Source organism: Thermobia domestica, chromosome 10 (assembly GCF_964235325.1).
Source record: "Thermobia domestica chromosome 10, izTheDome1.hap1.1, whole genome shotgun sequence".
Taxonomy (NCBI): Eukaryota; Metazoa; Arthropoda; class Insecta; order Zygentoma; family Lepismatidae; genus Thermobia; species Thermobia domestica.
The window spans coordinates 23177030-23201142 of NC_137463.1; the positions used below are offsets into that span (position 1 = coordinate 23177030).

Here is a 24113-nt window from a genome sequence, read left to right on the forward strand (position 1 = left end):
AAAAAATAGAAAAACACAAACAGCTAGCCCAAAACATAAAAGAGCAATGAAAGAATAACATTTTGAAAATAATACTGAATATCGGATACCGAAGTGATCTATAAGACATTGAAAAAATGCTCTTGAAATAGTTGGAACTGAAGAACAGTTATAAAGAAAAATACAGAAAAATGAAATGAAATCTTTGAGTTTAACCTGCCACGATTATGCCATTCAGGTTAGGGGATACGATTATTAAAGCATGTAAACTATGATGGAAAAATTGGTGGAATGAAAAGTGGGAGGAAACGGGAGTATACCGAGAAAACTCACAGACACGATGTTGTTTACCGCAAACTTATTTGGCGGGATCGAACCAGGAACCCCACGCACCAGAGGTAAGCATTCTACCACTGTGCCACCGTGCCATACTAGAATATACAAAAGATCGTAATATTGGACACGTGCATAATTGTGAGAAACTTCATGCAAATCCTAGAATAAAGGGAAAAACAGAAAGGAAAAGTAATATACGTGGGTGACCCATATATTACTACATCGCCTGCTCAGATGAGGAGTGGAGAAAATACATAATGTTCGGTTCAACAGGATTTATGTATATTCAGTCGATATCTTTTCTCCAGTCCTCTGTAGAGCTACGATTGTAGGATTTTTGTTCAACTTCCAGCTGATATCTAGAAGGTGAAACGATTATTTATTGTTGGGTACATACGTGAACAACTACTACATTGAATGGGCGGTGTCGTCACCACAAGAATCGTGATATGTCCAGTCTGTTCTTGACTAATTACCAGCGTGGCACATATCTTAGCTACTCGTTGTTTCTAAGACCTCCCGCTTTTTCTCTTCGTTCTTTTAACTCGAAGTAGGTTGATTCACTTGAATGGTGGATAACCACACAATCGTGACACGAATCACTTGTTAATTACGCCATACAGTCTCAGTTAACAGACGCCATTTTGTAACAAAACCCACGTCAAAAATGTTAAGCTACAAATTATTTAATTTCGTAAGTCCCTTTTGTTTGTATCATTATTAGAAATATATCATCCAAGTGAAACGTAGATAACAAACACGATATGTAGTTAACTTAACTCTGTGTTAAATACGAGTTCTCATTTGTTAAATTAAATCCATTAATGTGCGGTTTCTATCTCAGCCATGGCGGTTCGTAGCGCGTAGAATTGCTAAAGATACATAAAACTATCATAAAGAGATCCAAGGAAACTAAATATTGTTCACGATATGTAAGTTTCATGGTAATCAATGAACTGTATAATTTATTATACGTGTATTAATATAGACATAAAAGTGTGACATTCTAGTAGATATATCATTTAGAAGTAAATCGTTGGCAATAAAAATTTACTACAAACGACACATTTTCCATGTAAATTGCCTATTCTGGATGGAGTGCTTTCTCAAGTGAAATGTACAAAGCGTTATAATCAGTAATAGAGAATAATATATAAGTAGTACTTGCAATTTGTATGGATCTTGAACATTATCATCATCAATACACTCGTAAGTATTGTTGTAAGTCTAACACACTCGTACATCAAAACTCGCCAATAGCAAGGATAACTAGAAAGCATAATCTATTAATGAAAAAATGTTGTGATGTCGACTTTGCAATGAATATTGAATATTATATTAGCATAATAAAAGAATACATTAATAAGTAAAACAGTACTTTTGTAGCTAATGAGGACCTACTGATTTGCAATGCGATTTGGACCATGTATATTTAGAAACTACAAAACAAATATCAAATACATATGAAATTATATATAGGAATATCTACGGTTTGCACTTTGTTCATGTAATCATTTATTACACATTTATAACAAAACAATGTATTTACTCTTTTACTATGTAATGTATTGAATGTATGTACTATTTTCTTTCATTATTCTGTATACGTTTGTTACTTTTCTGTTCATTTTGTTTATTCTTTTCGTTTTGTAATATCTGTCTTTATTAGTTTTACTGTGTAATTTTATAAGGAAAGTACCTGTAATACCTATTGTAAAGTGAGCAATAGCTCTGTAATAGGTAACGATAAATAAATAAATCATCATAGCTATTCTGCCATTACTGCCAGGTCACTTGCATCAACCGAGAAGCTTCCGTGCTCCACGGTCTTCTGCTGAGGTCTTCATCCTCACATACGATTTCTTAGTTTTGATACCGCCCATTAACTGTGGTCTCCTTCTCCACCATACCCTCTAGCACGTCTCATGGTACAGTTTCTTGTTACCCAATGTACCAACCAGTTTATTTTCCTCTTAATAATATCTAAAATTGTTCTTTTCTCCCTCACCATTTCTAGCACTTTCTCATTCGTTATCCACTCGACCCAGCTAATTCTTTCCGTTCTTGTCCACACCCACATTTCGAAAACAGTATTTTTTTTTCATCACTTTTGCGTAATATCTGTGTTTCTGCCCCATACAGTACAATACTTCACACGGAGTCTTTTCCTCAATTCTATTCAAGGTCTTACAAAATAGTATTTTCTTCCTCCTAAAGGCTTCTCTTGCCATTCCTATCCTTGTTTTTATTTCACGTTCACATTTCATATCATCACTAATAATACTACCAGGTATAGAAAACTAGTCACCTGGTCTATTTTCTTCCCTCGTACTTCTAATATTTGACACCGACCCCTTCGTTCCAATCGCTTTCATCTTTCTAATATTTATGTTGATCCCTTAAACATTATATGAAGCATTATTTGACTATTTTCACTCCAGATTTTACCATAAACGGAACCGAGATAGAGAATACGATAACATTTTGGAGCTCTTTCGTGAGAGTTTTCGTGAGACTTTAATGTTGCGTAGAATACTGGACAACATTAAAATTGTCATGTAATTCTAGCACATCGGTTTAAATTGATTACGTAGGTACATATATATATATATATATATATATATATATATATATATATATATATATATATATATATAATATAATATAATATGAGAGAGAGAGAGAGAGATGTTCTATTTTTACTGCACAAGTTGGACGTTGTGTGTGGAGCAAATGATATCGGACGTAGATAGTTTTTCACTTAAAAAAAATGAATTAGATGAGTGATTACCGTGATTGGTACACATGGCCCTGAGTTTGACTCCCGGTGAGAGAGTATTAAAATTTGAACATATTGCAGCATTTCGGATTCCACCTTAAAATCTAGTCTAGGGTCATATTTCATACAGTCCTAGTGCTGAAAAAGGACGTTGAACGTCAAGGAACATAGTGATATCCGAAGTACTTCTGTATATGTGTTATTTCTACTAGGAACTGAAACTGGGTCTCCCTTAAGTTAAAATAACCACGAGAGAGCCCCGAAAAGAAAACTATAGTAACAGCTTGAACGTAATCAACATCTAATATTGAGAACATAACGCTTGCTGTACCCAAAGCCAAGTAATTTGAAAAAAAAAAAAAAAAAAAAGTTTTGTTTAATATTCATTTCTCATAACCTCTGACCGGGATTAATATTACGCTGAAATCGTGATCCGGTTTTGATCTGTCCATTAATCATTGATGCTTCTAATTTTCGTTGCGTTTCCGTTATGTAATCTACGTAAAATCAGACATATTGTTGTGAGAAGACCCAGGCCAAGACGTGAAATTAATTCACGTATAATCATAATCCCTCGCACGCCCTTCAAGAAAGAAAGAAATGGAAGTAAGAAATCCATCTTAAACATTAAATTTGCTCAACATAGTTTAGTAGTATGTTCGTTGAGACGAATTTACTTGGATCGTATATTTTACTGGTATTTAGGTCGCCCAGCGTTTTATTATTTCTTTAAATCACCGTATTGTTTCGTAACATCTATGTCAGATGCTGTGAATAGTCAAGCGGATTTTTTATTTTTTATAAAATGTGTAGAAAGCACACTTTTATATTAGCTCATTTATATTAACAATATAGGCTCGTTAACAACAAACTTTGTTTTCAACTTGTTTTGCAACATATTGTTTTCAATATTTCACTACGCATAATAATCAATAATCGAAATTCACAATTTAACACAATCATTTTCGGAATCATTATGCGAAGAATTGAACAGAGGCTGATTTCTTCCAACTGAAACTGACTTTCTCATAGTCTTCTTTCACATTTTGCCAGGGTTCCTACGAACAAAGTTGCCGTAAGATAAGTTGGAATTGTTTTTCAAACTGCAGAAGAAAGATACATTATGGATTGACAATTTTGAGTATTGTGTAGTGGGAGCATTAGACGGTTTCTCTAATATATCAGGATCTTTGACACATGTATTGTGCTAATCTAAAACCAAAGGTACTTTTTTACCATTAGGCTTATGACGGACTAAATGACACAGAAGCTGAGAAAGAGTTTGGTATGTAACCTAAACCTATGATATATATATATATACACTAAGATGAGCCAGACGGCAGTCCTTTTGTCTCATGACTTTCCTTATTAAAAAAAAAAAAAAAGGAACTACATGTCGAAATCTCCCTACAATCACTGTCGATTTATCCCGTAAATGTATTGATCAACAAAAGCTGGCACGAATTGTCACTGTAACAAGCAATGTGTGTCAGGATACAGAGGATATACCCTATCATACCAATCCTTTGCCTCCGTTCATCATCATATATTACCGCTATACCTTATTTTTGACTTACTGAAACTTATAACATGAATATTTTTTTTTTTTTTTCTTAAATGAAGCCTTCTGTACCTGTTTTAGATGCTTCTGCTTTCTTTGCAACAGGCAAAATTAACTTCTCTGGATATGCAACTTGTCACTGATAACCAACATTAACATTCCGCATACTGAATGTTTCTTCTCGCGTGCGTGTATGGTTACTAGCTTTGCCAGACCTTAAAAGTGTCGAGATCTCCGTATATGACCCAACTTGTTTAATATGGAAATGATTCATGTAGCATGTAAATTTGATCTTACACTTCATCTGTACTCTTTCTCTTATAAAAAACAATCTAGTTCTATCATTTACCCCCTGAAAATATAGATAGAAGTGTTTTACAATTACTTATCGAGTCCAGAATAATACCCATTAAATACTACATAGGCCTAGACGTAGTGGCTTGTAATATTCCCCCCCCCCCAACAAAAAATTCTGGACGCGCGCCTGTTCCGTGACAATATTTCTGCCTTGAAAAGAAATCTGCGCCTCTTGATTTTTTTTTTTTTTTTTTTAAGGAACTGCTTATTAGCATATTAACCATTACTATTAACCAGAGGCCCTGACAGATAAGCATATTGCCTGCCCTCATTGCTTTCAAATACTATATGGAAAAGCAGCTGCTCTAATAATGCCACTATGTTGCATCTCACTTCCTGATGATCTACCCTGTGAGAGATAAGAAAGAGCTTAAAACGGAAGTCTTTTTTTTTTTTTTTCATTTTTGTGTCTTTCTTTCTGACTTGCTCTACATTCTGCGTCCATATAGAAGCGATAGCCTCTTCAATTCTTTCTCTCTTTCAGTCATTTGTCGATCTAATGATACAAGTAAAAGACAACCCGAGGGCCTTCTAATTGCAGCGTTCTTTCAGCAATATATTTAATTTTAATCCCTGTGAAATTATCATTCGTGTCACTGGCTCCAAAAGATCAACTTTCCAAATGATCAAAAACATGTTTAGTTCTTTCCGTCTGCATCTTTTTGTCGGTATTGTGATGTGATTTCTCCGGATATATAATTATATGCACTTTAGGAAAAAGAAGTGTTCGTGACGCAACTTGCCGTGATACTAGGTTGCTGTGACAGGACAAGCTATGCATTTCTATCAGCCCATGTGGACGTTCAGAAATGCGTTAATGGATATTTAATAGGATTTTCTAAGTTATTTTTTTTTTTTAATTTGTGGTTGGTTATTTTTACAGCGGATATGGAATTTACAATTTACTGACAAGGAAATTGACATACATGAGTATTGAAATTTGCGGAAGTATTGAAACACGAAATGTTAATAAGTGGGGAAAGCATTACATTCAAGTTATAAGGTAAAAATTTAACTTAGAGAGATTGTACAGTCGCATGTAAAATTGCATATTTCCTCTGTACTTCTTATTTTATCAAGAGCTCCCGAACAAATATTGATAGATCCACTCTTTTCTTTATTGTAAAGAAGTTATTTTGTGTATTTAAAATTACACTCGAACATTTAATTTTATTTCAGATTTGTTATACAGTAACCTATAGAAAGCGTCTCCGGTGGTCAGCGCCCGCCTTTGGTGCACATAGTTCCGGCCCGGGTTCCGTTCCCAGTGGAGGAGCTATACTAATGCCACATTGACTTGATCCCTAGTCTTCCGTTGCAAGCGCTGCTATCGGCTGAAGGAATTCCACTCGCTTTCTCTCGCTTAGCAACAGCTGAACCCTTATTGGCTCAACGCGTGGGTGTGTGAGGGTGTGAGCTTTAGTTCGCATTTTTGCCACGGCTCGACATTTTGGCAGCACAATAGTATTGCTCACGAGACGAGGTTTGGTACTGTCTTATACCTCACGGGCTAACATGGCCATAGCTGCCGAAAGCCTAGAAATCTAATTTCTAATCCTAGTACTGTCTCACCTCAGAAAGGTGGGAAAGTGCTGTATCGTCTTGTGAGCAACTTTAAGAAGGACATTGAACGCGTTACTGACTCAGATTCCACCATAAAATGTACATAGGTTTTCACATAAATAGTCTCAATGCTAAGTAGGGAAGCTAAAACTTTAGTCAACCAACAATGGCTTAAGGGGGTAGATGTTTACCTCTGCTGGTAGGTGTAACAAAATACACTGCAGCGTTAGCACTTTGGTAGTTTTCCCATTAAATTCGGTGGGTTTCTAGTAGCTGGTGACTGGAAACGTTAACATCTTATGGTCAGTAGGCGATATTGGTCACAAGATCACATAGTGTGAAAACGCTCTAGTATATACTGTTTATTTATTTATTGTTAGTGTAAGTATGTTGTCTTTTAATATATCAACAACTAGCGTCAATTATCCGTTTCGCTGGCTGTAAATAAGAAAAAACAGTAATATGTTCCGTTAGGCAGTCCGTTTTTACTATTGCTGAAGCGTTCTCTGATACCAGTCATTTTCGATCATATATACAGGGTATTTCCAAACGGGACCGACAAGGTTTGGGAGGCGATTCCTGACACCAAGATAAGACGAAAGTATTGACCAACTGGGGTGCACAAATGCTTTCTTTCAGAGTTATAGGCTGCGAAAACATAAAAAAACGAACTTTAAAGGTCCATAGCTTCAATACTATGGGACCGACCGTAGGGTCAAGACTTCATTTAGGAACTAGTATGTGCCCTGTCCAAATATATGTGTTCCAGAATCCTGCGATACTTCCGCAACAACTTTTATAGATATAATTGGTGAGTGCTTCAGATCATATGCTCATACCCAAATTGCCTCTATAAAAATTGTTGCGTGAGCACCTAAGGATTCTGAAACATGTATTTTTAGATAGCGCACATGTTAATTCCCAAGTGAAGTCTTGACCCGACTGTGGTAGGCCCCCGTAGTTTTGAAGCTATGGGCCTTTTAACTTCAGTTTTTCATGTTTTCAGCAGCCTATAACTCCAAAGTGAAGGAATTGTGCACGCAGGTTGGTCTATACTTTTCGTTTTATCTTGGTGTCAGGAATCACCTCCCAAACACCTGGTGTTGTTGGTGTTGTTTTGAAGCACCCTGTATATACCCCTCCTCTCCTCCAAGGTATGGAGCTGAATTTGGATTTAAACGGCATCTGAAGTGTCACTGGATATCTCAGCGATCCCAAAAACTATGGGTTCGACACTAATATCGGTCATTTTTTATCATTTTTATATATTTCCTCCTCTTTCCCTAAGTTGCACTGTCAAAGTGAAATGATAAGAACCATCCCAGGCCCGAACCTCATTTATATTGAAAATGTAATCGATATTGGTCGGATGGTTCAGGAGCTACTGTATTAAGTCACAAATATAGTCACTCTCATTTTTATATAGAAGATAGAAAAGTATCATGTTTTAAAAATTGGAACTTGTTTTTTTCAATTTAATTGCTGGCTGTTAACAATGGGAGTTCGAACTCTTTTGAAGTCAGTAAAAGTATATATTAATTAAAGGTATCGTCTAAACACTGGTGGTGAGACAGAAATGATATACTGTATGTACCGGTACCTAAGACCTTTTAATTCTGTTTAACTATGTCATCAACGCGTTGCTTTAAATAAAGTGAAGTGGATACGCATATATTGAAATTACACGATCAAAGAGTACTTTGAAAAGGGCTGCACGATAAGTCGATCAATCGATATTTTCTGATATATCGATCAAATTTCGATGTTTTGTCGATATCAGTTTTCGATTTTCCAAATCATCCCGATGTTTTAAAAAATAATTTTCTAATACTCGTAATAATTGATCTGAAAATAGCTTCCAAAGATTATTTTTCTTGTTTGTATGAAAAATAAATCCATTTCCAAAATGGCGTGGTATTTGGTATTTTTATTACCTGAAATTAGATGGGGGGAGGAAGAAGAACAGTCTTGTTATGCATGTAAAGCGAGCATCCGTCTAAATTGAGTTTGATTGTATCATAAAAACTTGTAGTTACGGATATAAACTCGCGTCAAATATCTGTCGGCTTTTTTTTTTCGCCTCCCTCTTGATGTTTTTCATGTATGCGAGCTGGTTGTTCTGTGTTGATAATAGGCTGTTGTTAATTCCACGTTATATGAGTTTTTTCAAGTCTGTAAAAGTAAAATAAAAGAATAAAAATGGAAAGGCAGTGCGAAGCGGGCGTGTCTTGGCTTGAGACCAATAAGGTCGGTGACGCTGGTGCTCTGCCAGATAGATCAACTTCATTCACGTTCCATTCGGCCATCTCCGGGTTTTCGGTTTCTTTCCCTTCAGTCAGTAGGGCTCTTTTTTTTCTGAATGTTTATCAGTCTCTTCCTACTTGTAGAATGGGGGCGGGGCACCGGGGGATAACTTCTTAAGTGTGTCCATGATGCGCGGTCCGAGGAATTTTAATTGTAATTGCATTTGTTATGAAGTGATCAGGAATGTTACTCTGTAGGTCGTGTTTTCCAAGAGGTTGCGGGAGTGTAATGTTTGACCATAAGACGACATACCTCCTGTCAGGTTTTATAAAGTATGGCTTAACATGTTTTTTTACGCTTATATCACTACCTTGTCCCATTTACTGAATGCTTTTTATTCGTTTTAAAAGGCAACATGACATGTCGTAAGATTATTAAAAACAACAAAATAAATAAATAACAAATGATGTGATATAATACTGTTGTAAATACTGTTTCTTCTTTTATATATATATATTAATGAGAAATACAGGATGTTCATAACTTAATAGAAATCGTTGTATACGAGGAGAACCACAATTACTTCGAGTATCCGTAAATCTAGATCATTCAATTTAGGATTCAACATTTTGTATGTAAAACAAGAATTTTACGGAGATAAAAAAAAAAAAAAAATCAAAATATTGCCATCTTGGCCAGGAATTTTAGGAATGATTAAAAAAAAAATCATCGAAAGATTGTGATCTTGGCCAATGATTAGTTTATGGATCAGGGGCCGCAAAATTTTTGAACGGCCCCTAGATAGAGTTTTCGTATTTTCTACGGAATAAGCACATCATATTGAGTTAACTGATAGTTTGGGTTTGGCTACACTATATGTAGTTATATGTAGTTCTCCAGTTATAGGCTAAGACTTACAAGAAAATTTTTGATTGATATATAATGGATCTTTTCATCCAATGATTCGCCAATCTACATGGTGTTACGTAAAGATTCTCTCTTTTTTTTCTTCTTTCAGAATGTGCAATTAAATAAATAAATAATAATAATAAAAAAAGCATTCATTCACACCTTTGTGGTCCACCGGATACACAAGTATAGTATTTATGAGCAGGTTTTCAGTATTTTAAGAAAACAAATGTAAAAGAAAACTAAACTTTGCTTTTAAAAAAAATCGTAATTATGTTTGCAAACATACAAATGGCCCTTTTCTCCTTATTTTCAACGAAATGTGGAAAAGGAAGTTAATAATATTCTAGCAAAAAGAAAGATACCCCTTTTGTTTTTAAGAATAAAACACACTCTGAAAATCGAATTTCTTAAATGTTTCTTGGGTTAAAGAGAGGACCGCGATGGCTGAGTGCTTGGGCGTGCACTTCTAGTGTGAGCGAGGGCTTTATGGTTCCATCTATCTCAGTGCAAGTGAGTTTGAAATGGACAAGCCTCTCCCGCATGGATTTTCTCAGGATTTTCCCATTACCTTCCGTTTTCTTCATTACACTATTGATTTCATATTTGTATTTATTTGACTCTGTTTGCCGAGGTACTTCTAACTACAGGTTTCAGTTCGTTTTAGGAGTTACCTATTTTTGCCTATACGTAGGATATGTTATTCCTCTCTCTATTTGCAATAATTCTACGTGCGGGCAGCAATTTAGAGCTGTGAGAAGTACTTTAAAAAATTATACTATTTGTGCCCTCGGTAAAATGTTCACGATATAAAGTTTTTATGAGTTGTTTGAAAACATGTCCTATATACAAACCTTGCATGCTAATAGATAGGGTTGCTATCAGTGTCTACTGGTTTTAACTGCCATCTGGAAAGAATTGATGTAACTACTTGATGGGTTCGTAGATCTATGCTTTGACTCAAAATTATCCACGACGGTGGCATATGCTAAATTCTTGGTTGCCCATAGGCTATCATGAAAGGTATATTATTATATGATAGTTTCGCTTTATAATGATTTATGGAATTCTTTCTTGCGGTAATAAATACAAAAATATGGCTTATTTCAGTTCTGTTATGAAATACCTGTTAATAGCAAGTATCGGTACAATGCAAGTATCGGTATCGAGATGTCAAAAGACAATCTTTCATATATTGTATCATTATATGTGTAAGAAAAAAGCTAATATTACTAACATGTATATTAATATATGTGGTATCTTTTTGTTCATTGCAGGACTCAGTCCAAAGCTTCCTATTTGGCGTATCGTCGTGAGAGAGACCGAGGACTGCCAAACTTCGAAGGTAGCTACAAGCGTACTATTTCTCCCACTGATCAAGTGATCGACAGCGCGGCAAGTCATCTCTCAGGTAAGATAACAGATTCTTTATCAAATATACGCATATATTATTAAAGGGTTCTTGAACGTAGCACGATGTTTTTGATGCATTTAGCAAATGAGATTATCACCATCTTTGTAAGTTACTCAATAAAAATGGTCACCTCCGGTGCTTGGAGTCCCTGGTTCCATCCCAGCTCGCGCCTTGTGAACTTTGTGGTGGACAAACACCGTGCTCGTGGGTTTTCTCGTGGTTCTCCCGTTTCCTCCCACTTTCTTCATTCCACCATTTCATTCATTTCTCATAATCACCGTCTCCTTTAGCCTAGACGGCATAATCGTGGGACGTAAAACTCAAAGATTTCATTTTCATTTTTCAATAAAAATGGGTGATATTGGCGAAGTACAAAGTTTTTGATGCATTTAGCAAATGAGATTATCGCCATCTTTGTAAGTTAATAAAATTCGGTAGGAATGGGGTGGTATTGGCGAAGATCCTTAGGCAAGGGGTAGTGTACATAAATCATCTTCAGGGGAACAGTGGAAATTTTGGCATTGGCTGCACAACAGGTAATTGTCATGTTCATTGACGTTTAAATTACGGGATCTGACATTCCCCAGACCAAACATACATTGCATTGTGTTGTCCGTAGACGTTGTTGACCTTGCTTATGAGAGAAGACGCTTGCAGCTCACGTCAAGTGAAATCAGCGTGTGCGTCTGAAAGTATAACAATACCCTCTGATTGGTGGGATAAATAAACACATAACTTGCAATAATGTAAACTCACACAAGTGAAGAGAAAAAGAGAAATCTTCTCTAAGCATCTCTTCCACTTCTTTGGTATTCTATCAGCTCTGAAGAAACAGTTGATATCAAAAACAATGGAAGAAAGTCTCAGAGTTTGGTCACGAAAACCTTGTAGTTTTTGGATTTAAGTGCGGTCACCAGCTGTCAACACAGTTTATAAACGTAATATGTTCAGGACATTTACCCCACTATTCTAGTGTATATAAGATGTTTATCGATATATATATGACTAGCAGCGTTCACCCCGCTTCGCTGGGGTCACCCCGGAACGCAATAAACTTTGTTACTTAGATAATTTTTACTTTTTCGCTTTCAAGTGATATGATAAAAACCATAGAAGATTGGAGTAAATGTTAACATTATATCGCCTGTCATTTATGTTAACCCGCCGAGTGACACGGTCATGTGGGTTGCATATAAATACGGTTAGATTTAGCTATGATGAGCTAACAAAGGATTTGTACGTTATGGACACTTGAATGGTCAATTATCTCAAGACACTGGTAATTGAAAATTAAAGTGATATGATAAAAACCATCTAGGGTCCAAATCTTAATAACCCCCCAAAAATGAAAGAAATTGGTTCAGCCGTATTAGCGTGATGAGCTAACAAAGGATTTGTACGTTCTCTTTTATATATATAGATTAATGCTTATCCTAATTTTACAGTAGTTATTTGTAATTGTGAATCAGGCGAAAGTGTTAGCAATATTGCGTGGCTTAGTGTTCGTGCCATTCTGTTCGTTCTGTAACTAACTTCAAAACTGTGTAAGCAAAATTAATTTTGATGTACATGGCATTATTATTATTATTATTATTATTATTATTATTATTATTATTAATAATAATAATAATAATAATAATAATAATAATAATAATAGTAATAATAGTATTGTAAATATTCAGATATTTAAAGTAAGGACAACAGCAACAGTGAAATAAGGATAAGGTCAGAAGCATCTATCGCTAAAACATACAGCAGTGATCAAATGTGTCACGAAATTTGTGACCCGTGACCGAAGACCGATGTTGTCAGACCTTACCTGGTCTGACCTGACAAGCTTAGTGTATGACCTGGGAACGACGAAACATCGACATACACAGGGAGTATGTGTGAGACTACTAGTGTAATTGTAACAAACACAACTCTCTTTTTTGCTGTGTGTCTTCTCATTAAATCCTATACTTTTTCTTTTTTACTTGTTTGCTCTGAGAGTCAATACACTGCACTGAAAGATAACTACAAGGTTCATTAAAGTATAAACGCGTGGAAATCACAGAAAAGGAAAAGCTACATGTTTTCCTTATGAGAGATCGTCAGTTTAATCTACTGAACATGTAGAACTTGTCGTTTGGAATATGAAAGACGTCACTGAGCGCAAACAGTGTTTTGTTAAATCTTTTTGTAGACGACTCAATGACAGCTGTATGTTGGATGCTCTCATTACCAGAATTTTCATTCTGATGTGCATTATAAATATCGCTGGATGTAAGTTCGTACTTAAATGTCGGAACTATTCTGATCTTAGGGAATAACATGAGCAGATGCTAGCATCTTTGTTTTTCTAGCATTATCTCTGCTGTTACCTTTTAAGTTTCTTTCATTATCTTCCGTTTCTAGTGTACCGTTTTGTATGTTTCTGGTATTAATAATCCCATGCTTCTAGTAATGTCCTTGTGTTTGTAGCATTATCTCTTATGCTTCTAATATTGCGTCGTATGCCTCTACTATTATCCTGTTTCGAACATTATCTTGTATGTTTCGAGCGTTGTATCTTATATACAGGGTTCCTACTGGTCAGAGAAATCAAGCAAACTCAGGGAAAATGATGCAAGTCAGGGAAGCTCAGGAAAAAAGACTGAAAATCAGGGAAAGTCAGGGAAATTTTATAATTTTTTTTTCTAACATTTATTTTATACCAATTTCAGCTTAGCCAACCATTATAATACCTATTTGGTAAAGTAAGTGGAATGTACACTCTATGTTCAAAATTATTGTCGCATGTCTATAAATATGTTGTTGTAGGAATATAATTTGATAACGAATTCGCCCCGTATTTCTTATAATGTTAGTACAGTATGTATATAATCAGCAAAGACATGTATGTGGTAAATTTCGTGTCAAAAGAACAGTAAATAAGAAAAATAAAACGAAAATAAAACTTTCTTGTCCATTTAGCAACATTTTGTTTTACTCATTCTAATTTTCGTATTTATAATTCTTTTCCTATGAAATTTACCACAAATATACATTTCCCGATTATACACATAGTATCAGTATTTAAGTACCCTGCAAAATCATTATCAAATTATATTCTCACAAGAAGACAGTTATAGACAGTAATGCGACAATCATTTTGGACATGAGTGTACATATGAACGATTGATTACTTTTTATCTCTATAGAATAATTGTTCTCATATATAAATATTCGCCGTTATTTATTCCTTATTTATATGTCAACGTCATCCGACACTTGTCATGAAAGTCAGGGAATTTCCTGCCAAAGGTCAGGGAAATGGATTTCTCCAGATGAGTAGGAATCCTGATATATCCGCCATTACCTTTTGTTTCTAGTATTACATCCTATACTTCTAGTCCTACGTTTCTAGCATTATCTCTTATTCTTCTATTAGACCTATTATCTCTTAGGTTTCTAGCGTACTATCTCCCGTATTTCTATGATAGTATTATCCTCTATATTTGTAGTTATTTATTTTTTTTTTTTAAATCCATCTCTTGCGTGTTATCATCTGTCTGATTTAACTTGTTACTCAAAACCTTCTGGAAACTGAAGATGTCATTTTGTTCTAACTTCCACCTCTACTTAGACACAAATAAAAAACACTTTGCTCCACATTTGTCACGTGTTGCTAAAGTCCTTATTGGTGAGATCACGATAAGTTTAATAATAAGGAAGGGAAATGAAAAAAGTGAAGTTTCTTGATAAGGTATTGACAAGCTGAAGGCACAAGTCCATACACTACAGTATTCAGTCGAGTGTGATGGACAGCGTTGTGGCATTCTGCTCACAAGATCATAAGAGTGTCAAGATAAGATAACGGAAAATGGAAAAACACTGATTTTGATTGACAAGATTTTTTTCTGCTATGTCGTGTTGCTGTTTCGGATTTAGTGATTTATGGAAAAAATTCCAGAATGAACAAGATACTACGTACTATAGATTAGAAAGATGTAGTGATGTTTCGGGAACAGACAACACAGCTTTAGAGCCAGGTTGGTTGGTTTTAATTTCTTCACGCAACAGCTTTATAATACATAGCTTTTTATATTAGATCAAAAGTGTTTGGTATGAGAAGTTGAATGAACAAAATAGTGCTAACAATGAAGACGTGAAGTGTTCTGAGTTTCTCCAAGAGACGACCCAACATCAGAACATGCTATTTTATTTTATTTATTTATTTGTAACGTTTTATGGATCTCGTTTACTCGGGCTGGTATATTATTACTTTGAGTTAAGCCTTCACATTTTTTGCAGCAATTTTGCACCTTTTACTCTATTTCCAGTGTAATTCAGTGATTCCCTACCAATATGTCGCGACACGTGGTGTGTCACACAACCCCCTAAGATGTATCGTGAAATTTTAGAATTTAAAGATCATGAAGAATTTAATAATAATTAGTTAAAATCGAGGTAGACTGTACTGTACCAGTCAGCACCTCCAGCGATAGCAATAATGCTCAGTGCTATATAGAGTCATTATAAAAACTAATTGGTTTCACTATTATAATAGATATTATTATTTATAATAAAAATATCAAACAAGTGTGTCGTCAGTCACAAAAGGTTGGCAACCACTGTTTTTCATTTCTTAAAAGTCAAGTAAATGTTAAGACTGCTCTTTAACACATGTGTTAAACATATACGCAACGACTATTTGATGAGAGATGGACGAAGTCTACATGCCTTTCATAGATTTGTGACAGATGGCGCTAGTGTAGGGACTACTGACAGTCGACCGGTTTTGGGGCTATAGACTGAAAGAAAGAATCTTATTTGCTCTGGAAATCTTAAATTGTTCTATATTTTTGAAGAGAATATTGATGATTGTGGAACGGCGGCACGTTTAAGAGTAATAGTATTTGAGAAAATATACAAAATCTACAACTCTCTTTTCTAAACCGGGGGCTCTAGCATTATCTCCTATGCTTCTAGTATTATCTCCTGTTTCCAGCATTATCTCCTATGCATCTGGAATTATCTCCTATGTTTCCCGCATTATCTCCTATGCTTCTAGTATTGTCTCCGATGTTTTTAGCATTATCTCCTATGCTTCTAGTATTATGTCCGATGTTTCCAACATTATCTCCTATGCTTCTAGTATTATAATACTAGAAGCATAGGAGATAATGTTGGAAAAACATCAGACATAATTATCTGCAATGTTTCCAGCATTATCTCCTATGCTTCCAGCATTATCTCGTATGCCTCTAGTGTTATCCCGTATGTTTCGAACATTGTCTTATGTATCTACCATTACCTTTTGTTTGTAGCATTCTCTCCTTTTCTAGCCTATTATCTCTTATGCATCTAATTTTAACCCCTATGTTTTTAACATTATCTCTTGTAGTATTACTCGGGACCCCTAGGGGGTTTACGAAGGGAAGAGAAAAATTTTAAATATATTTTTAAAGATTGTTTTGAATTTCTTATTAGATAGACACGCTTTTATTTCCGTGCTTATTGTAAATACAGCAAAGAACAATAAACCAAATTTTGAACAGAGAATCGTTTTAGAAACAACTCGAATAAAAGGGAAATTAAACTTGAAAAACGGCATGTTCAATTAAAAAAAAATATGACTATAACGTTTCGTAGCAATAATAATAATAAACTTGCTATAAACAGAAATTACTTATAGGGGTCACTGCAAGAGAATGTAATAAAAGAGGGTCATAGTACGAAATAAATTTAGAAAATCTGATGTAGAGTGTAGGAAATTTCAGTGTAAGAAAAATTTCGATAAGCGAATTTAGAAAGAAAACAAGCAACAGAGAATTGAAGGTAGGAAGGGGGAAACAAATAAAACACCAAAGAAATACAGATAAATATATTGATTTATTGATAATATCCTTAACTTGATGCGAAAAAAAAAACTGTAAGGAATTACAGAAGAATCAATCAAATTCCAAACAAAAAAGTAAGGTATTTTTAAAGTGCCCATCAATATTACAAATTGTCAAAAATCGGAAAATGTGAAATTATTGATATCAAAATATTGAAAGTACTTAAATATCGATATATCGAAATATTGCACAGCCCTACCCAGAATGTGAGGTATGTTTATAGGTTTATCTTTTTTATATATATACGGTATACACTCAAAACAGATCATTTTAATCTTCCGCGTGTGTACCTAGGTATATTTGGTGTTATCTTGGGCTGTCAGTGTCATTTAAAGCAGAGGTTCTCAACCTTTTACACTGGCGTACCACCAAAGCATTGCCGCCATAAGTCGTACGTACCACCAACAGCGACTCGCGTATCACCAGTGGTACGCGTACCACAGGTTGAGAAACATGCAAAGGGTTACACTTGTAATCTTATTTCCTCTTTTCCAGTAATAGACGCTGGGAAAGTTCATTTGTTGTCAAAGGTTATGCTCTACTACTTTGTCCTTCTGCACTTCAATGATGATAAAAACTGTACAAAATACCTTCGGAATGTGTATGTGGTGAAAACTCACCAGGAATTGATAAGAATAGTAGGAGAGAAAATAACACTGTTCGAAATCTAGGGGCTAGAGCGTTGGAATCACGTCTACGTAGTCCCGGGTTCGATTTCCGGCCGGTGCGTTCTAATTGTCGGCGTCCACACAGCGTCGTGAGGCAAACTGGGGAATCACGTGAATAAAAGATTTGACTGCCACTAGGTCTAGAGATTTAATACTGTACACCCGCTAGAAACGGTAGGACATGCAGCGCGCTGACTCATGACCTTCGAAATAACAGAAGGCCTTCGTCGTAGCGAGTGACGTCACACAAAGCAGGAACAGGCAGGCGCAGTGTGCTGGGCCGCCTTGGCTGACTACGTGTTGTCAGTCGCTAGGCTGGACGTAGTTCGGCAGGCCGCTAACAGATGGCGTTGGGGCGGCTGAGACCCACAAAGAGCTGTACACCAAGTGGTTTGGTTTGGTTTATATAAATTTGAGTTTTATCATAGACCGTTCTAAGAACACTTGAAAAAAGTTTGAAAAGCACTGTTTTTAACCCTTCAGCATTTACAGGCGCGTGCGTTCATTACTAAACTCATAGGAACTGTATAAATCTCGTATATAAAATGCTAGTTAATTGCATTGCAGGTACTGAGTGTGTATTTACCTTAATATAACAATATGTTGTATCATCTTAACTAATCTTCCTTTCTCTTTCTCTTTTCAGAATGGGATCAACTCCCGAATTCTCTTCCCGTGAACGTAGCTGGACCATCGCCACCGACAACTCCAAGTTCCGAGAAGTCTACAAATGGAAATACGGACATTGAAGAGACTTCTTCCATATCATCCGGGGAGCGAATAACGGAAAGCATCCAAATCCAGGCAGCTAGTCAGCAGGAGCCGGAACAGAAACTGAAGAATGACCCTGAAAATCATCCACCCAGTGTATTTGTGATTAATAACTGCAATAGCGCTAACAATAATCATGTTCCTTCTTCGCCCGAAAGTGACCAAAAATGTAAAAATAGTAACAGTAATATAGTTGAATGCGGAGACAATAATAGGACTACAGACAAATCCGTGGTAGCCGTTGAAAAGTCTCATGTGTTAGTTACCTGTTCTTCCCCAGTTCTTCAGCGATCCGAAGTAATTCTGAAAGTCAATGCGACCAGTGATGCGGCCTCACAAACGGAGAAGGACCCCATGGAGGAGGATTCTTTAGTGTTCTCTTCCTCATCCTCCTCAACGGAAGAAGTGTCAAGTGAAAATGCCAGTGATGTGCCAAAGGAAGACTCTGTATCAGAATCTAAGAACTCCAAGGACGGACTTTCCGAGGGAAGCGATAACAATGAAAAGGCCGATAACAATAGTAACGATAATAATAATAGTAATCCATTTGTTAGGCAGAAGTTACAGGAAGAAATAGAATGTGATCAGTTGTCCAGAGACTTAGCAAGTCGGTTGCCTCCCTCGGATAAGCTGCAAGGGTTGCTAGGTAAAGTAATATTTTCTATATTTAGCTGTAAATTATTTATTTATAGTCTTACATTATTTATAGTAGCCGCGCTCATAGTGTGAGTGTGTGAGCTTTAAAAATTTTAAGAAATGCTAATGAGAACTATGTCCATCATTATTACACACATGTTACCAACAATTAAAGGTAATTTTATCGTCTCAGAAATATCCAGAAGAAACAGGCCTATTTTTTGGGAGGTGAAGAAGAACATTGCTGGACGAAATAAATAAGTAAATCCAATGAAAAAGCGTGGCAAAACTATGAGTGAGGCTATTTCAATTACATTTTCACTTCTTACTTAAAAGGCAAAATACTGATAGATTATTTTGTATCCGCTCTGAATCAAGGTGAGGTGCTGAAAATAAACCGAATGTGTTTCAGATAAAACGTTCGGTGCTTATAAATCACGAGCGACCGAAGATAAAAGGAAAGATTGGAAACATCAGATGGTTCATTCATTGTAGCGCTCAGTTTGCCCCATAGGTTCCCTAAAATGGGATCCTCGGCCATTTGATTTTAAACAGATGGTATATAGTCAGGGCTGCATTTTTATTTCCATTTTGTTTGCCCATGGGATAATCAAATCTGCCGTCTCCTCATTTTTCTGTTTCAAGTGTAGAAAAGAGAGCTGGCTACTAATAAAGAAACACACAGACACAAAACGTCGGCGAATTCACACTTTTGATAGAATAGTTGCATTTGGATGACAGTATAGGCCGCCAAACAATAGGTGCAGCTGCTGTCACATCCGATCTTCCTTTATACAGATTGGATGCCAAATGATGTAACTCGTAAAATGGAACTTTTCAGGAGAGAACTTTGAAGTTCAATGTCTCATGAAAAATCCATATTTCTTTTATGCTTGGAAACAAAAAACATATTTATGAAGGTTATTTTCTAATGCTGATAATGAAAAAATGTTTTCTTGATGCGATTTACAGAAAATGCTAGAGTTCAAAGTTCTTTCCTGGAAATTTTCAATTTTGGAATTATACCAGGTGGGCATCCAAGCGGTCCATTTTTCCTACAACAATTCATTTAGTTTTGAATATCTTTTCTTTTCTGTGATTGGTTTACGTTGTTCTCTGTTGAAATGTCGATTTCTGTGGAAATAAGTTTTGAAGATGTCATTGAAGAATTTAAGGCCATGATTCCATTCAACAAAAGAAAATCATTTTAAAATTTCTTGTCCTTGTTGTACCTTAAGTACAGTTGACATTATGAAACATGTACCGGTATTCTTGCCAAGGGCGCCGATTTCTCTGTAAATTTGGGGGGACCCATTCAGATGCAGAAGGTATATATGTAAGGATTTTAAGACAAATTGCATTCAAATTATGCCAAATATTGTATTCATAAATACAATAGCCCTACATGAGCTTTGGGAGGCGGCCCCCCAGGATTGACGCCCTTGACTCTTGCATACTGTACTTAGATTTTCCCCTGTATTTCCTTCAATATATCCATAGTTCACAGCCTTATATGTCCGTGTATCCATGTATGCCTTTTCTTTGAATATCTGCATAAATGTATTTTATCACGTACATGTTAGTACTTTTGTTTCCCAACGTGTATTCATATGACCAACAATCTACGTTCGTTATTGATAAATAAAAACAGATTTGTACGTTATTGCAAAGTACTTTTGTTTGCTACGTTACACATTATACATTTGACAGAGTAAAATAGAAATATTCGTAAGATGTAACTTATTTCTTTGTAATGATGAAAATGTTTACGCGTGGCTTTTACTTGAGCGATTTGTTTTGTCACATGCACTAGCTGAATAAAGGAAATGAGCTCTCAGTGAGAACAATCTTTCTGTAAGGAGTTTGGTTTACCAATCAAAAAACCTTAATATACTGAGCTTATCTGTCCGTGTGTCCATTCATTGGAACACAAAAAGTCTCCCGAATAATTTGATGCATCACCATCAATTTTGGTCAAGATGTGGATGCTCAAGTGTTAGGAACCGAGATCGTTGGTAGAGGGATGAATTACGCCTTAGTAGTATGTCAGATCGGTTGCTCACCATTCAGGTACTTTTAATATTCTAACCACTCATTCACGTAGTGTATTCTTGACACTGCTACCTTTTTTTTTTTTAAAAAAAAAAAAAAAAAAAGTCTTGTGCAAATGCTTGTGAAAAGCCTTGTGTCTCAGTTTGACCTGTGTTGTTCATTGTAGATTTAGAAATACGACATGATAACGAATTGTCGCTTGGTTTTTAGTTATTTTGAAAAAAAAAAAAAATGCCATTGGCTTGGGCGTTCGGATTCTAAAGCAGCGGTCGAGTTCTAGGACAAAATTCGCTCAATTTTTTCTTTGAATTTCAAGTTGCTCGAGACCTAGGGCGTTCGGATTCCGGATGTAATGTATATCGTATTTTGTTATAAAGATAACGGCAAACTTTTAAACATTACATTCATGATATCAAAATTCTCTAAGCAATATCATGGACAGGGATTTCACATTAGTTATATACAAAATAAGTCGTAGGCTTAGATGTTGAACTGGACAAACTAGAAAATATGAGATAATGTTTTGCACTTTCAGAAAATTAAGGAAGAAAATATGTAATTCGATTTCTGCAATATTCTGAAAAAGCTGGGACTTAAGTGATGAATATCTTAAAATTATTGATTTGAATTGTGTGTGTGTGGAAATAAGCAAATAAGAAATATTTGTATGCAGTCTTCATAATAAAAAATACCGCACGATTTGTTAAGGCCAATAGCATACACAAGAGCGGGAAGGGATAATTTTTGAAGCAAAACGGCATGGAAAAAATAAACGTTTACTATATATGTACAAATTCAGGAATGATATAAAATTCTGTGCTTGAACGCTGCTAGATGAAATTCAGCGCACGCCATTGATTGAGGCTCCTTGCTCTTGTGAAAAGTCGTCCCTTTTTCTATCGCAAACAGACAGGACAAAATACCACTTCCAGTCATAACAGATTTTAGGATGAAATGAGAATGGAATTATTGTGAAGCGTTAGACAAAACGTTTCCACTCCTTTTAGGTTCAGTAAAGGTCAGAGCTCAACTTAGTGTTCTGTATTTTTTATCTATACGTACGAAGATTTAATGTATAATACCAGAAGCATTTTTTTAAGTATATAGATAGACTGAGAGCGATTTACTTAAAAGCTGTTATTATTTTATTTTTAATCACTTTTGTTGACTTTTTTCAGCTGCGGGTCAGAAGAAGTCTACAGACTATGTGAGCGGTTTGTTTAAGCTGGATATCAGCTCGAGGCCCCGTTCACAGTCCAAGTTCCAGGCTCTAAGCCAACAGAATAGTTTGAATCACATTGATTCACCTACACAGTCAAGTAATCAGTCAATCCCAGACGAATCTAGGTACGTATGTGACAGGTAATCCATTGTATGTTATATCTCTGTTACGTGTAAAGTGGAAAGGTGTTTGTTTGTATATGTAATAATGACTGGGCGTCTTCATTTTTGTTTACTTTATTGTATCGATTATAATTTACAGAATCTGGAACCTCTTCACAAAATATTGCAGACATTATTTTACATTATAATGCGAAAGGTTGCCTTGTGCTTCGTTAACTTTTTCAGGACTAACGGCTCAGGTGTTGAGCCAGCAGTTTAAACCTCCGTGGCTCGGCTCCTAATTAACCTAGAGAGATAATTTAGGTGTCTCTCTCTTCAGGAAGGATTAAACTTTTCAACGTTGTGATTTCATCCGTATCGGGGGTCCCGCAGCGGAAGGGGAAGGGGAAATTTGGATGTTTTTAGTTCCTCCTCCCCCTCAACGTTTGGAGGGAAACTTGTCTCTAATTGTCACAGAGATATAAGTCATACCTCGTTGAAAAGCTTCTGGGACACGGATTCCAATGAGGTAACTTTTGTGCCTCCGTGCCCATCCCCCTAAAACAAGAAAAAGAAAAGTCAAAAAAGTCGGGAAATTACACTTTTCCGAAGTTTGTGGGGCTATGGCCTCTCACAAATTTCCAAAAACAAAAAAAAAATCTCACTTTTTTTAACAAATCTTTCTCTTCTATGGGTTTGGCAGGGGGCCGCAAAAGTTAGCTCGTTAGAATCTGTGTTCCATAAGCTTTACAACAAGGTATCGTCCACGTCCCTATGACAGTTGGAAGGGGTACTGTTGCCGCCAACGTAAAAGTTACGATTTCCTTGAAATTCCTGACCGTCCTGAAAAGGTTAAATGACATTTAGTGATGGAATTAACAGTTCGATAAGTTGAAAACAAAACCCCTCAGTATTTATTTGAATTTACAAAATTTAAGGGAGTACTTGAACAAACACTTGAATACGAAATTACCACGTTTAAGAACTGCGAACTCTTATGGAATAATACAGTAAATCTGCTTGTTATATCATACAATAATGTACAATGATACATGAAATACAAATAAGTAAGTAAATAAATAAATAAATAAATGACATGTTGGTGCATTGGTTGGGAACTCTGCTGGTTAGCTCCTCTGATGAGAGGAGTCTCTGGTTCGATCCCATGAGAAGTTATAGCGGACAATATCGTGTCGATCTGTTTTCTCGAGGTTCTCCCATTTCCTACCACACTCACACTCCACTAATTCCTTTACAATCATTCACTTTCATTAATCATCCGTCTCCATTAGACTAGAACAGTGGTTGTTAACCGATGTGTCGCGATAAACAGATGTGTCACGCAGTCCCCTAAAACATGTCACGAAATTTGGATTTTAAAAATTATGAAGAATTTCATAATAATTATGTACTTAAAATCGAGACAGACTGTACCAGTCAACACCTCCAGCGGTAGCGATAATGCTCAGTGCTATATAGAGTCATTATAAAAACTAATTGGTTTTACTATTATAAAACATATTATTATTATTATTATTATTATTATTTATAATAAAAATATCAAACAGGTGTGTCACGACTCCTGGACGTTTAGTAAAGTGTGCTGTCAGTCAGAAAAGGTTGAGAACCGCTGGCCTAAAGGACATTATTCTGGGAC

General features: G+C 35.8%; 1 protein-coding gene across 2 annotated transcripts in view; it reads left to right on the forward strand.

The window, feature by feature from the left end:
- The window catches only part of Shrm (shroom), a 660087-nt gene that overhangs the window by 623515 nt on the left and 12459 nt on the right, over positions 1-24113 (forward strand). For both annotated transcript variants that reach the window (XM_081727878.1, XM_081727879.1), the window contains 3 exons: positions 11006-11139; positions 18321-19091; positions 22312-22480. In XM_081727878.1, the coding sequence (XP_081584004.1) occupies positions 11006-11139; positions 18321-19091; positions 22312-22480 (1074 nt within the window). The remainder of the gene's footprint in view (positions 1-11005; positions 11140-18320; positions 19092-22311; positions 22481-24113) is intronic.